The sequence below is a fragment of the Coptis chinensis genome, chromosome 8, assembly GCF_015680905.1.
Source record: "Coptis chinensis isolate HL-2020 chromosome 8, ASM1568090v1, whole genome shotgun sequence".
Classification (NCBI taxonomy): domain Eukaryota; kingdom Viridiplantae; phylum Streptophyta; class Magnoliopsida; order Ranunculales; family Ranunculaceae; genus Coptis; species Coptis chinensis.
The window spans coordinates 28537154-28551199 of record NC_141463.1 but is presented as its reverse complement, the minus strand read 5'-3'; the positions used below and the strand labels follow the sequence as shown (position 1 = coordinate 28551199).

At 35.7% G+C, this 14046-nt stretch overlaps 3 protein-coding genes across 5 annotated transcripts; 1 reads left to right on the top strand and 2 right to left on the bottom strand.

The window, feature by feature from the left end:
- Positions 1 to 6558: 6558 nt before the first annotated feature.
- LOC147480937 (uncharacterized) lies at positions 6559 to 7443 on the bottom strand. Its single transcript, XM_086578788.1, has one exon. The coding sequence runs from the start codon at positions 7441 to 7443 to the stop codon at positions 6559 to 6561; it is 885 nt and encodes a 294-aa protein (XP_086434914.1).
- A 2893-nt stretch (positions 7444 to 10336) lies between these two features.
- LOC147480936 (uncharacterized) lies at positions 10337 to 10915 on the bottom strand. The gene has a single exon (XM_086578787.1). The coding sequence runs from the start codon at positions 10913 to 10915 to the stop codon at positions 10337 to 10339; it is 579 nt and encodes a 192-aa protein (XP_086434913.1).
- A 1235-nt stretch (positions 10916 to 12150) lies between these two features.
- On the top strand, positions 12151 to 14037 carry LOC147480935 (snRNA-activating protein complex subunit-like). Of its 3 annotated transcripts, XM_086581040.1 has the most exons (3): positions 12151 to 12341; positions 12479 to 13231; positions 13397 to 14037. In XM_086581040.1, the coding sequence occupies exons 2-3, from the start codon at positions 12740 to 12742 to the stop codon at positions 13982 to 13984; spliced, it is 1080 nt and encodes a 359-aa protein (XP_086437166.1). In that variant the 5' UTR covers positions 12151 to 12341; positions 12479 to 12739; the 3' UTR covers positions 13985 to 14037. The 3 variants fall into 3 exon arrangements, with proteins under 3 accessions (XP_086437166.1, XP_086437164.1, XP_086437165.1); XM_086581038.1 differs by having other exon boundaries at positions 12479 to 14037; XM_086581039.1 differs by having other exon boundaries at positions 12473 to 14037.
- Positions 14038 to 14046: the final 9 nt, after the last annotated feature.

The window sequence follows — 14046 nt, the reverse complement described above, 5'->3', positions numbered from 1 at the left end:
TATTTTCTTCTTTGATACTTGAGTCACTAATTCAATTCTCAAGTAAGGGGTTCTAAGTCCAATCAAGCTTTGACATGCTTAATGGTTTGGATTAATTATAACATTGAGGAACTCATGAATAAAACTGAGCGGCATATGATTAAATTCTAACAAAGGCAGAGTTGAAAAATAATGCCCTCCTGTTTGTTTCTAATACTAAAAGAAGGACCATATGTCCATACATTACTCCATCTTTTGAGTAAATCTATAAATCAAATTTCTAATATAAATTAGAAATTTCGAAAGTAAACCTTCTTTTTCTTCCGTGAGCTTACCTGTAAGTGTTACTTTTCATTTGTTCAACGGATACAATATTCATGTCTAGAAACTAGATATCTTTAAAATATAAATAACTAAAGCACCAAGTATGTGTCATCCAAAGCAAGAGAGAACAACAAAATAAAAAAGTTCTAAAAGCATAGAAGCCTTCAAGATGTTTCGAAACAATTCATATTTCATATCAATGCCGTGTGAGATAATAGAAACGCTGAACCAATGTAATTACCTGGTGAAGTTCAAAATTGAGCCGTTTTAGCATAAGATCATGAGCACTATCCTTCGACATTGAAGTTTCTTTAATATCTTTAGGCACACTACTGAAAAATTCTGCCTCGGGTACAAGTTCAATATCAGGATACTTTGACTTGAAATCTATGCAAGCCTTGATGGCTTTCAAATAGTGTTTTTCTCATACAACAAAGTTGTGAAATGTAGTAAAGTCAACTGGAGCCTTTGCACGTTCAGTTTCAGCTTTAACTCGATCTTCTTCTAGGAAGATGGAACGATTTGCCTACATCAAAACCATAAAATATGTTTAAAGACCTCATCGTGAAGTATATATACATTTTATGAAAAAGCGTCTTCATTTCAACCAATAGTTCAATAGGAGTCAGTAAAGATTTCACTTGAATGGAACAACAACAACCACCAAATATAGACATAGAAAAAACACGAACTGTGGAGATTGGCGAGATGAATAGACATAAGAGTAACAAGTTCTTTTAATTCAGATTTCGATCTTCCTTCTTTTTTAATAAACAGAAAATTGCCAAGCCAACACAACTCTCTCAGTTTATTTGCCTTGCCCTAATTGTGAACTAATTGCCAAGACAACACAATGCTACCAAAAACAGAAAAAAAAAGGGAATTAAACTCAAGTAAATCTCGCCACTACCTTTGTTCAAAAGTCATCTCTTATCTCTCATATTATATGAGCTCAACAATTGTAGTTTTAGTTTCTATTTGAAATCCAAAAATGTTTTCAAATCAGATTTCGCTTTCCAAACCCTAAATACTCAAGAAATTAGGCTTATAAGAACTAGGGTTCTCGAAAAACCAAAGCTTCAACATTAATTCAGTTAAACATGACAAGTGAAACCCCAATTAGCTTAAATATAAAAAAGATGGTATTTGTAGAATTACCTTACTAAGAACACAAAAGAGATAATTTTTACCTTTGAATATCGAAATAAAAGAGGCGATCCGTCCTCCACCCATAAATCCCAACGATTAAATAATAACTCCGATTCATCCAGTCACAAAGTGGGAGTGGCAGATCTTCTCGTTGGTTTCAAGTGTTGAATACGAGCAGCTTCGAGCTGTCTTTCTAAAGTTTTCTTGTGTTTTAGATAATATGTGATAAGGTGGACCTTTGCCTACGGCTTTTGACAACATAACAAGATCTAAAGCCGTTCACACATGTATCCCACGGTTGAAACCGTACCGTAGCAACAGCCACGGCTAAAAGTGTCGCTTAATAGTGGCTACGAGTTCCAAAATAGTGCTACGGACTTTTGAGCAGTAGCGACGGCCAACATCTGTTGGATATTTAGCTAGGGTGATTAGCCGTGGGTAAAAATACCGGGCTTCCGTGGCAAAAAGCCCATTTTCTTGTAGTGAGGACATACCTATTGATTGCAGGGTTTCAGTCTAATGGTACCCTATTGAAAGTATACCTATTGCAGGATGTTCTGCAGCTGCATACCTATTGACTGCGGAGGATGTAAAGTAGAGATACCTATTGAAGCATCAAAGAAAGCGGTTTCCATTCAGGTCTAATGTTCTATTGCCAAAGATTTAGGTCGAGTAAAAAGAAAGCTAAAGTTTCTAAGAGCTGAATTACTGGCTTTTATACTCATAACAACAACATAAGGACCCCTCAGCCTCATTTTCCTCACTCATAGGTGGCAATCTAGATATATAAGTCAACATAGGAAGTACAAAAGCGGCAGCTTTACTTGACCCGGTTCCACAATCCCAATCACATCTCTCTGCAACCCAAGTGGTATCGCCGCCATCCTAATAGGAGAAGGTGTCTTATACCCGGCTTTATCCACCACTTTCAACACCCATATCATCCATTTCACTGCCCACCATCCCAGCAACCATTCCAACAACCATCCCTTCACTTCCAACTCTACCAACTATAATCCCCTCAATTCCATTAATCTCCCCTCCCCCTTCAACCACCAGCCCGTAATGTGGTTGAAAAAAAAAACCATTTCCAAACATGTAAAATTGGACATTGCATCACATTGTTAGAATTTATAAAGATCTATGACGGTCAGATTGTGTTTCTAAAACACCACGGGATATCTGGCTGAAACATGCTCCTGCGTATATATTTTTCTAGTTCAGGTGGAATTCCATAGACTCGCCAAACATTAGTGAAATCTCCCTATCACAAAAGTACGATAGTACCTACTCCTGCGTCTTGACATGGATAAACTAAAGACTGTAAGCACACTATCCCCTTTAAACTAATCAAATGGATATTTCTAAGCCTGACATATACATTTTGAAAGATGTTTAAATAAGCAAACCTACAGCAGTACCACTATTAGATAGTAAAGAACTTTCAATTAAGTGGAAAACAATGAGCAAATAATGAGTTTAATGTATGTATAATATCCCTTTAAATAAGAAAAATATATAAATAAAGCAACTTCAACATATAACTTGAGTGTATTTTCGTATGTCGTCTTGCACTTCTTCGTTTACGTCATGATTCTATTGATGAGAAGCCTTATGAATTCAATCAATCCTGTAGTAAGAATAATTTTAAATCTCATAATTAGTTATTATTTCAATATTTTATTTCCAAGTATTAGGGAATGAGTATGTTACCTGAATTTCTACACATTGCTTTTTGGCATTTGGTTCTTCATCATCTTGTTTGATGATTTTGATGCCCTATTTTTAAGATAGGTTAGTAGTAGAGCGAAACATTAGCTATGAATATTACCGGGGTATGAAAGGAAGCTAAAGTTCCACAATGCATATAACCAACAGTAAAATTTGTACTTACCTTTTCAATTTTGTCTATTTTTTAGACGGTTAATGAGCTATCTTTTCCATTTTCACAGTTATACTTTGTTATTCTGACTTGAAATTCATATTCCTTGCCAATTGGTTCTTCTAATATTTCAGAAACCAAGTCGAAGCCATTTTCCTGCATAGAATATTTTAATGTCATCGTGCGAGATTTTTTGTAAATAAATGTAATTTTAAAGAGTTAAAGCTAATTAATACCTGTTTCTCAATTTCCAACAGTTCATCCAAAGGACGTTGCAACAAATATTCGGCCTCATCATCAAACGTTGTTATCAACTTTTTGCATGTTGAATCTTCTATTTCAAATTGGACTTTGTACCTGCATAGAATGTAATTACTTTAGTCTCTATGATAATATTTGTAATTTATTTAATAATATTTGTTTCAATACCTTTTTGTTGGTTCTTTCATTGAAATGGAACAATAGTCACACCACCATTCTGGATATTTTAGTTCTACTTTTCTTCTCAAGACTGGTCTTTCACAACAATTGTAATGCCAGTTGTATTTGTTGTCAATATCTGATATTTTTGCTTTAAATTTGTACCTTTTTCCCCTATACATTGATAATTTTAAATTTTGTTAAACAGTCAAACAATAATTGAAAAGAATAATTACACATGAACTTGGATAAAGGCAGGAAGTTACCACTGATGAAGTACTCAGTAGTAGGGGTGTAATACGGGGCGGGCCGGGTCAACCACGGATCAAATAGTGATGGGATAGGGTGGGGCGGGTCTAGGGGATACAATTCTAGTGGTCCCCAACGGGGCGGGGCGGGGCGGGTTGAAGTGTCATGTCTTAGTACCATCACCCGGTCTGTTGGGTCAGCTTACAAGGCGGGTTTTGGGCAGGTCATCCGGGTCGGATGGAAATTATCATTTTAACCCAATTTCACAAAAAAAAAACTTTTTAATTATGCAAGTAATATATTTCCAATTCACAACATAGAGAAAAAAATGGAATCAATTAATAAAAAATAAACTAAAATAAAAAAACTTGAACTTGAACCCAAAATCATATCTGTAAATTTAAAACTTTTTTCTCGTGATTTACCATTTGTAAATTGATTATTTTCCATAGCATGATAAAATGAAGATGGGAGCGAGGATCTATGGTACAAAAAAATAAAATATAAACTAAAAGAATTCGAAATTAATAAAAACATGAATGATTCATCTTTTCCAAAATTCGAACGTTGAATTTGAACTTTTGATATTTGTCAAATGTTCAAACTTGATTATTTGAAATTGATGTTGAACTCATAAGTTTGTGTTCATATCTCCCAAATTCATACAAAAGTTAAAAGAAAATATAAACAAAATACAAAAATATTAGAGTTAGAGTCTTGAAATTGTGCGGGTTAACGGGGTTGGGTCAACGACTTTTGACACGGGGCAGGTCGGGCGGCTTGATGGGTCAGGTTTCAGTATAGAACCTACACCCATAGCCCGACCGCGTAAAAACGGTGGCGGGGTGGGGCGGGTCTATTTTTGGGTCGGTGCGGGTTTGGGTGGCGGGTGAAGACCGGGTACCCTACCAGATGATGGGTCAACGGTTTTTTTTTACACTCCTACTCAGTAGCAATGTGTCAATTTCTTCTAAATTTTTCACTTGAATTGCCTCTGTTGCATAGGTAGATGGTCTTTTTCTGGAAATTGGCAACTCTGCCCGTGGATTGTTTGAACTGCATTTTACATGAGAGATATGTCATAAACTTTAAAGTATGTACATGATTTTTTCCTGTGAAATAAGTAATTGTTACCTATTTTTTAAAGTATGAGCATCATCTGTTTCTAGGTTTATATACACCTTTGTTGCCGGTGTTGCTTGGAGTACATATTTACCTAAAGCCCAATAACTTTGTACATTAGCACATATCACTCAAATTTATTGAATGTACATATTTAGATAGATGTACTTGAGAACAATCTGACTGTTGTTGAAGTCACAGTTATAATATCTCTTGGGCCATTTTTTGTTAGGATTTGTGGTATTTGTTTAATCCGATCTCCCCAGAAAGTAATTTCCAATCATTCCATTCTAACAACAAATAAGGAAATAGAGTTAAAAATATACCATTGGTGATTAGTTGGTTTATTAAATAGTAAAGTATCATTAATAAGAAAAAGCATACCTCTCATTATCAATGTAGATTGATTTTTTATCTGATTGTCCCATTCTTGTGTGAATATTTTTTTGCAATTCACCGATGTTGTTGTAGAAACCAATGACATCTGAATAAGATAAACTTTATTAGTAAGCCTATTAAAATTTTACCAATAAACGAACTAATGTACTTTGAAAAAAAAATGTTAGAATTACCAGTAAGAAATTCGTCTTGCTTATCACGTAGGGCTAATTTCTTGAAATCGACAAAACTGAATAGTTGTCGTGGAATTGATGTTTCATCCGAAATATTCCTCATGGTTGTATACTTCTCAAATGTTATCTTGTTTTTTATTGTTCACTTGGACAAGAAGACCTAACGCTTTTAACAAAGTGAATTTTTCCAAATGTACCAATCGAACCATCTTGAACTTTTTCCTTAAACTGTGGATAGATCTCCATAGGTATAGACGCATTGATTTGGTCACCCTGTATGAATGAAAAAAATAATGGATATAAATATTAAAGTGATAAAAGAGACATTGAATAAGTGTGGTACTTTACTTTTTAGGTCGATGAGGATCATATCCTTACTTAACAATGTCTCATTTCCAACCGTGATAGTGGTCCCAAAATTCTATCAATTCTTACTCGAGCTTCAAATTCCTAACTGACTTGGTGACTTGCTTTATCAAAATATAATGACTTGTCATGTCTAAATGCTGCAAGTAGATCGACCGAGAACGGATAAGTAGGAGATTATCTTTTCAAATTTAATATAATTAACTAAAAAATAAATATAAAATGAAAACAAAGGTATGTCCAATGAAGTAGTAAAATGTAGTGATTTCAAACACTTGGCATATATATATATATATATAGAAAATGGGTTCGTATATTCCAATAAAGAACAAAAGAGAATTAAAAAAAAAAAAGGCAAATGTGAATAATGTCTCCATAGTAGCTGCTGGTCCTCTACACCGCAATAGAATAAAAAATTAATTAGTTAATAAGTAATTAAACTTTATAATGGTTAAAAAATGAAAATTTGAGATTGAACTAATATTTTTTTTTACCTCATTGTAAATTGTTGAATGCTTCTTTGTAGACAATGTTTTGAGTGTATCCTTCTGGTTCTTCACTATTTTTCTTGATTAGGAATTTCAGTCTTGATCGTGTAGTTGTTCGTGATACTGCAACATATAGTTGTCGATGACTGAAAACTGGCTTAGGCAAGTATACCCCCACATGCTTCAATGTTTGTCCTTGACTTTTATTTATTGTCATTGTGAAACAAATCTTTATTGGAAACTGTATTCTCTTCAAACTAAAAGGCCAATTCGTGCACTTATAAGTTGTCTCTATCCTTGGTATATCAGTTTCCCCGCCAATGTTGCTCCCTGTTATAATTTTTGCTCTGATGACCTTTGGAGCTAGTTTGATAACAATAAGTCTCGTTCCATTACAAAGACCAAGGCTTTGGTTTATGTTTCTAATGAGCATGATTGGCGTGCCAAGTTTCAACTCCAGCTTGTGGTTTAGAAGACCAGATCCTTTAATTGTGTTAAGAAATTCAACTGGGTATACTACATACTGTTCTTCAATATTTTTAGATATGGAGCTTATTGAATCGGCGCTGAAGTACTCACGCATTTGTCCTTCGAAAGAAGACAGGATGTGGGAGTTGATATCATCTACAGACTCGTTTGTAGGTGATAGAATGCATCTATCTCTGAAGTAGTTGTCATCCATGTATTTTGATGGTAAATCTTTGTAAATACTTGACACGATATCACTTATGATGTCATAGCCAGGGGGAATAAGAAGATCATTAGGAATTTGGATCCAATTTTTTTCTTTACCTTTGAATATGGAAATGGCAGGTAAGTTTCCTTCTCCGAGGTCTAATACCCACTTGCTGAAATCTGACGCCAATGAAGAATCCACACTCTCTAAGCGCATGTTTCTAGTTAGCTTGAAGACTTTGCAATGGTGCCAAATATGTGATCTGTTTATCGATGAAGAAATTATTAATTCCCTTGTACCTCTTGGAATGACAGGTAAAATCTGCCTGAAATCTCCCCCTAGCAGAATAATTTTACCTCCAAAGATCTTGTTTTCATTTTCTTTGCCCATTAGATCTTTTAGCGTCCCCGCTTCTCATCGCCTCAAAATCATGCCGTGGGTCATAGGAGCTTCATCCCATACTATAAGATCACTCGTTGAATAAGTCCGCCAACATGGTGTTTTGACTTATATTGCGGGTTGAGTACTCATCAATTTCTATTGGGATTTTAAATCTTGAATCTTGTTGTCTTTCCACCCGAAAAAGTAGAGTCGCTATTCTGAAAGAAGCAAATCGCAATGTCTATTTTCCCTTGTGGCCGCAGTTGGTTCAAGATGGTATTGTAGAGGAATGTCTTGCCGTTCCTCCTCCTCCATAGACAAAATAAGAGTTTGTATTGACTGCATTTATAATTTCATCATATATAGTCCTCGGTCATGATCTGAGCGGTTTTGCATTTCATGAAATTGTTGGTGCATTTCAAAGCAGACTATATTGTTGTTCTTCCGTGATGAGTCTATCCGGGTCTCTAGGTTCTGACCTCATATCTTTGAACGGTATCTTAAAATCCTTCAGTTGACGGTTTACTTGTTTAAGTAATCTGTCAATCTCAGTCAGCGCATGGTTTCTAAGCTCTCCAGGTGTTAAAATCAGATCATCGTCATTTGCTCGAGTTCTTTCTTTGTCCAGTATGTCGTCTGTAAACAACTCCCAATGTTTGTTCCATAGAACCAAAGGTTCACTCACCTCACAGAAAACTAATAGTGTTGCAAATAACTGCCTTAAGGAAGCACTACCAGCCCATTGACTTGCTTCAACGATTGCATCGTTCCATTCGTCGTCATTTTGCAACAGTCCAAGTGCAACACATGTTGATTTGAAATCCTCATACACTTTGCCGTTGATAGTTCTGAGATCTTTATATGAGGTTGCACCTTTTTGAACATTTAATACCATTCGCAAATAAAACCGTTCGCCTGACGTCGGATGTGCATAAAAGATCCTTCCGATTTTTACTCCTTTCTGTCTTAATTGCCAACATTTAAAAGAATCAACCCAAACAAATTTTAATGGGAAATCAACATACCTCAGGTGTCTACCATCTTCATGTAATTGGTTATAGCGCATCCACTCTGTAAATTTGGTTTTCTTTGCACTTTCACGGGTGATGATTTCATTTGTGTTGCCATCGTCATAATAAAACACCGTATGGATATCGTATCCAAATAATCTCCAGCAAGCTTCATGTGCAGATACATACCAACTTGTATTATTGTTTATTCGGTTTCTGTGTTTTCGATAGTGGTATCAGTCTCAACAACAACAGTGGATCTATCTTGACCTTTGCTCAAGTATTTGAAGAGATACTTGACCATTTGACTTCTATTACAAAACTCCACGTTGATGTGTGCTCCATATTTCTTTGAAAGAGCTGGATTATAAGGAACAACCCATCTGTTATCAACGGTGAAAGTCTTCTTCTTCCGTTTTTTTGTAGCTGTTCTGCCTGGTCTTCTCATGTACTTTGCAAATCCCTTGTCATCGAATGTAGTTTCTTCGCAGAATTCTTTTGGATAAAGTCTAGTACATTTTTGTTCGTTCATGCAAGGTGAATTCTTGTCTAGCTCTCCACATGGACCATGAATCATGTTGTCTAAGACAATTTCATATAACAACGGGTCATCATTTTTGTCTGGAAGTTCAGCTGATATAATCTTATCAATGTCAGTTGGTGTAGAAGGTTTGTCATCAGGGTGCAACCAAAGTAGTATGTGAGCGTGTGGTAGATCTCGGGTTTTTGGAATTCAATAACATAGATTGCTGCAAAATTCAAATTTAAAAGTAAATAAATATGAATGCTTGATACCACTATATCACATGAAAATTTACAAATTTGTTTTTATAAAGCCGCTATGTCTAAGAAAGGAGTATAATATATAAAGTTCTGCATAACCCTGAGCAACCATTGGCTTTGTTTGCCTTTTGTCCCTCAAGTCCTTTTTCAGTTGGAATATCATTCCTTTTTTGGCTTATTTATTAGTTATTACACATGGCTTGAAGGTTCTAAGTGAGACATTAGACATTATATTGTAAACCGACTAATTCTTCCTATATAAAAGTAAAACCAGCAGAAAATAAAATAAAATAAAAATGAATAATTTATGGGGGGGGGGGGGGAAAGAAGGAATAAGATGTTTTCAAGCCAAGAGTCACATAGTTTAGGCATCACACAAATAAAATTAAGATGTAAAATATTTAAAATTACCTGCCATAACTTTGCCAAAGTGTTATTCTTCTTTGAGGCCCTTCATAATATGATCCACTTTTATCTTAAATGCTCTAACAACAACTTCATGACAGTATTCGGATTTTAGACCTTCAACTCTTTTCATTGCAAGTTTAATTTCATTCCACTTTATATTGCAAGTGAATGTGATGAATAGATCTGGAGGTCCCTCCCATCTGCATATAGCAATGGCATCCTGATAATTCTGCACCATGTACCGTGGCCCACTAGTAAATGAAGAAGGCAAAACTAAACGCTTTCCGACTAATCTTGCATCTGTGTCTCCAAAAGTGCGAGTCAACTATATTTTTATATAGTTCTGCTTTAATTGTGGACTGGTTGTTTCGGAACCAATCAAGTCTTTCTTCTTCTACACATGTGTATATATCGACCAAAAATTGCAATTTTACTTTACCACCTCTGACTAAAGTCTGGCCCTCATTTTCTCTATGTTGAAGTCTGAAGGCATAATATTCTCGCATGCTAACTGTGTTGCGGTGATTTTATGATATTTCTTCTTCTCCTCGATACAAAATATCGAATGTGTAGCCGTCCTCACCGTATGGAAATAAAATAGGATATTGCATTGCCATAAAGCTAGGATAATGTTCAGTAATTCGTTCGAGGCCTTCTTCTTGGTGTTCAACAACTATATCTCGATGATGAAATTCAACTCCATTTCCAAGCATCAGTGATGCTACTTCAGTAGATGTAGGCAGGTTGTACTGTCTTGCATCTTTTGAGCATGTGCCAATAAGTCTAATGCGTACAGGTATGTAGTCCTCTTCATTGAACCTATCTCGTGCCATTCGGAAGGCCTTTGCAATTTCATTTTCCGCATTCAGCATTGTTATCAATCCTTCAACTATACTACCATCCAATGCTTGTTCGAGTGCTTGATTGGGCAGAGCACTTAACCTATTGGACACCTCGTTCTCTGTGTCATATATATAAAGCTGCGCAAACTTTGCTTTATCTCCTGTTGGAAGTAACGATCCGATTTTATGGTAATTTTGTTCATGAATTCTGAAGACATATGGACCACCACCATTGTTAATTGCATAGTCTATTTTTCCACCCATTGATGTGAAAGCAAAGATCGAATTATATGATCTTATGTTTTCAATAGTGGAAGTTGTATCTTTCCCACTTGACAACAAATGGAGAATGTAGGAAGTTGTCCCTTTTGTTTCTTGTTGTTCCTTTCTTCATTCCAGAGTATAGCTCCACAGAAAGAACAAATTTTGTTGGGTTCACCAAAGTCCCATAGTTCTATATAAAGAAAAAAAAGATAAGAAAAAGGATATAAGTTATTAATCGAAATATTCAACGTGTTTAATTTAATACTTACCAATATCGTGAGTACTTTTGCGAAGTGGAATGCTGTCAATGAAATCAAAATCTGACAAATTAAAATTTGTTGAATTGTTGTTGATATTCTGAAAATCAACATCAGTAGTGATGTTTCTTTGCCTATTCACGGTTTCTTCTCTGTGCATAGACTGAACTTTTCGAATATTTGAAATTCTGGTAGCACGTGAATCATTTATAACCAACTCTCTTTGTGGAAGAAGATTGTATCTTAGCTTTGATTTACGAACCTGTTTATTCTTCTCCTTGGCCATAGGGATTTCTTATAATAAAGATAAAAAAAGGCATAATTATAATTGAAAGGGACACTTAATATAGAGTAGTTAGATTGAACACATACAAAAGAAGTACTCAGATATATAGAGTAGTTAGATTGAACACACAAAAAAAAAAAATAATCATGCACTCACAAAAAAATCTAATATAAAGAAAAGAAGTATTCATATATATAATTACATGCACACACAAAAAAATTATGAATTAATTCATGTAATTTAAAATTTTAACATTACTTGTAAAGAAACGACGACAGAAGTGAATCCAGTAGGCAAACTGTAAAGACTCAAATTCTCGCTAAGGGTATTTTCATAAATTTCATATTTAACCTTTCACACATTTTATATTTCAAACGTACGTAACTTAATGAAACTTAACTTCGACTCATAAGCCACGTTAGGTAAGTAACTCACATCTGAAAATTTGACCAAAAATGTCGGTTAGCGGTTTTCAAGGTCGTCGGGTGACGAAGTTAACCGCTTATACATGCATAAGTGGAGTATCGTTATAGCCGTGAGAGATAGAATGTAGGATATTAAAGATTAGCGGGATGGGTCGGAAAAATAATTACGACGCGACGTAAAATGAGTTAGTGGTTAGGAGTGAATTAGGACTTTAAGCCTAATTTTGACATTTTGGGCTTGGGCCTTAATTAGTTAAACATGTGAAGACAAAAACCAAACAAATCGCACCAATCCCTCCAATTTCTCCCAATCTCTTAAACCCTAGGAGAGAGAAACCCAAATTCACCCAAAATTCGGTGATTAAAACCTCAATTCCTCACACCCAATCCTTGACAACACTAAACGCGAGAGTGGGGATTCTAAAATTGATGGGAATTGCGTCGTATTTCCGCGAAAGGTGAGTAATTTCGTTTCAAACAAATAGTTTAAACTCAATTTCGGTGAATTGGGGGTGTATTGATATAATTAATTGAATTGGAGATATATTGATTGTAATTTATTGAATTGGGGGTTGTTGGATTTCGGCAGTAACAGTTTGGAGAAGCTAGAGTGAGCGAAATTTGGTGGAGAAGCAAGCTAAGGAGCTATTCTTGCTGACTGGGTAAGGATTTTGGTATATTCAATCAATTTTAGAGCATTGATGTTAGTTCACACTTGTTTAAGAGCATGTTGAGTATTGAGTGAGTGTGAGAAATGGGACCGGCATATTTCTGATGTCATGTCATATATAATGGTATAGACCGGCATATTTCAGCCGTTGTAAATTCTGTGTGTTTCTCCCACAAAAATAAAGAGATGGAGGATGGTGCGGTTCAATATCAAGTACCACGGGGAGGACCAATTTACCATCCTGACCTTGTGAGTCCACTAACTCGTACATCCGAATTCGAAACCTCAGTCGTCATAGAATTACAAAATTTATTTTCACAACTCCAAACAAAGGACGAGGATATTTCAGTCAATGAACTCAAGATTCTCTCGGAAGAAGATCTAGTCGAAATAGCTTCAAAAGACGCATTATTATTACAAATTGATACAACAACAGTTGAGGAGAAAAGAAAGAACAAGGGTACAAAAAGGGGGAGACAATTCGATAGGGACACACGTGCTGCGGAGCTAGAGAATCCTAGTTTTGTTGGAAAGATTGAGGAAGTAGCTAAGATAAAGGAGAAACAAGATGAAGATAGAGTGGCAGTGAAGTTACATTCGAATGAGGTGTCAGTTCCTTTAGTAGAGAACGTTGGGAAGATGACATCGTCTTCTACGAAGATTAGAAAGCTGTCCAATGTAAGTGAACATATTCCTATTCCTTATCCTCAGGTCATTCTTTGTGTTCAAGTGTATAAGATGTCGAAAATATGGGTAAAGACTCAGGAGTTTTTGGTACTTGGTAGTCAAATGTTAAGTGAGTTGAGAGATCAGATATATTGTTTGACTGATCATTTGATGCAGAAAGCGGGGGAGCATGACCCTTCCGGTTATTTTCTTATAGAAGATGTTTTTTGTAATGATAAGAGAGATCCTTCTGCTATAGATTATAGTGATCCGATATTTGAGTGGCTTAGGAAATCTAAGGACGAGGCGTGTGAGAAATGGGAGTGCATACTATCGGGTGAATTGCAGCAGAAGCAAAGGGCATTGTTAGGTCACGCGACCACTCCCCACTTACCTCAGTTCAAAGCTGTTGACATGCATAAGATTCGATTTTGTGACTTGTGGTTTCGAGTTGGCGCTGGGTATTTGTATTGCCATCAGGGAGATTGCAAGCATATTCTTGTGATTAGAGACATGAGATTGATTCACCCTGAGGATGTGCAGAACCGGGCAGCCTATCCGGTACTTACGTTTCAACATAAAAACCGTTTCCGAAAATGCTCTGTTTGTAAGGTCTATCGAGCTTCCAAGGTAACAGTTGATGATAAGTGGGCTCAGGAAAATCCCTGTTACTTTTGTGACAATTGCTATTACCTGTTGCACTACACAGAAGATGGATCCCTCTTATATCACGAGTTCACAGTCTACGATTATCACCATGAATAATTGTCATTGCTGCTAATCTGTCCAATCCAATCTCATTCCATATTTCTTTTCCATCTACAAAT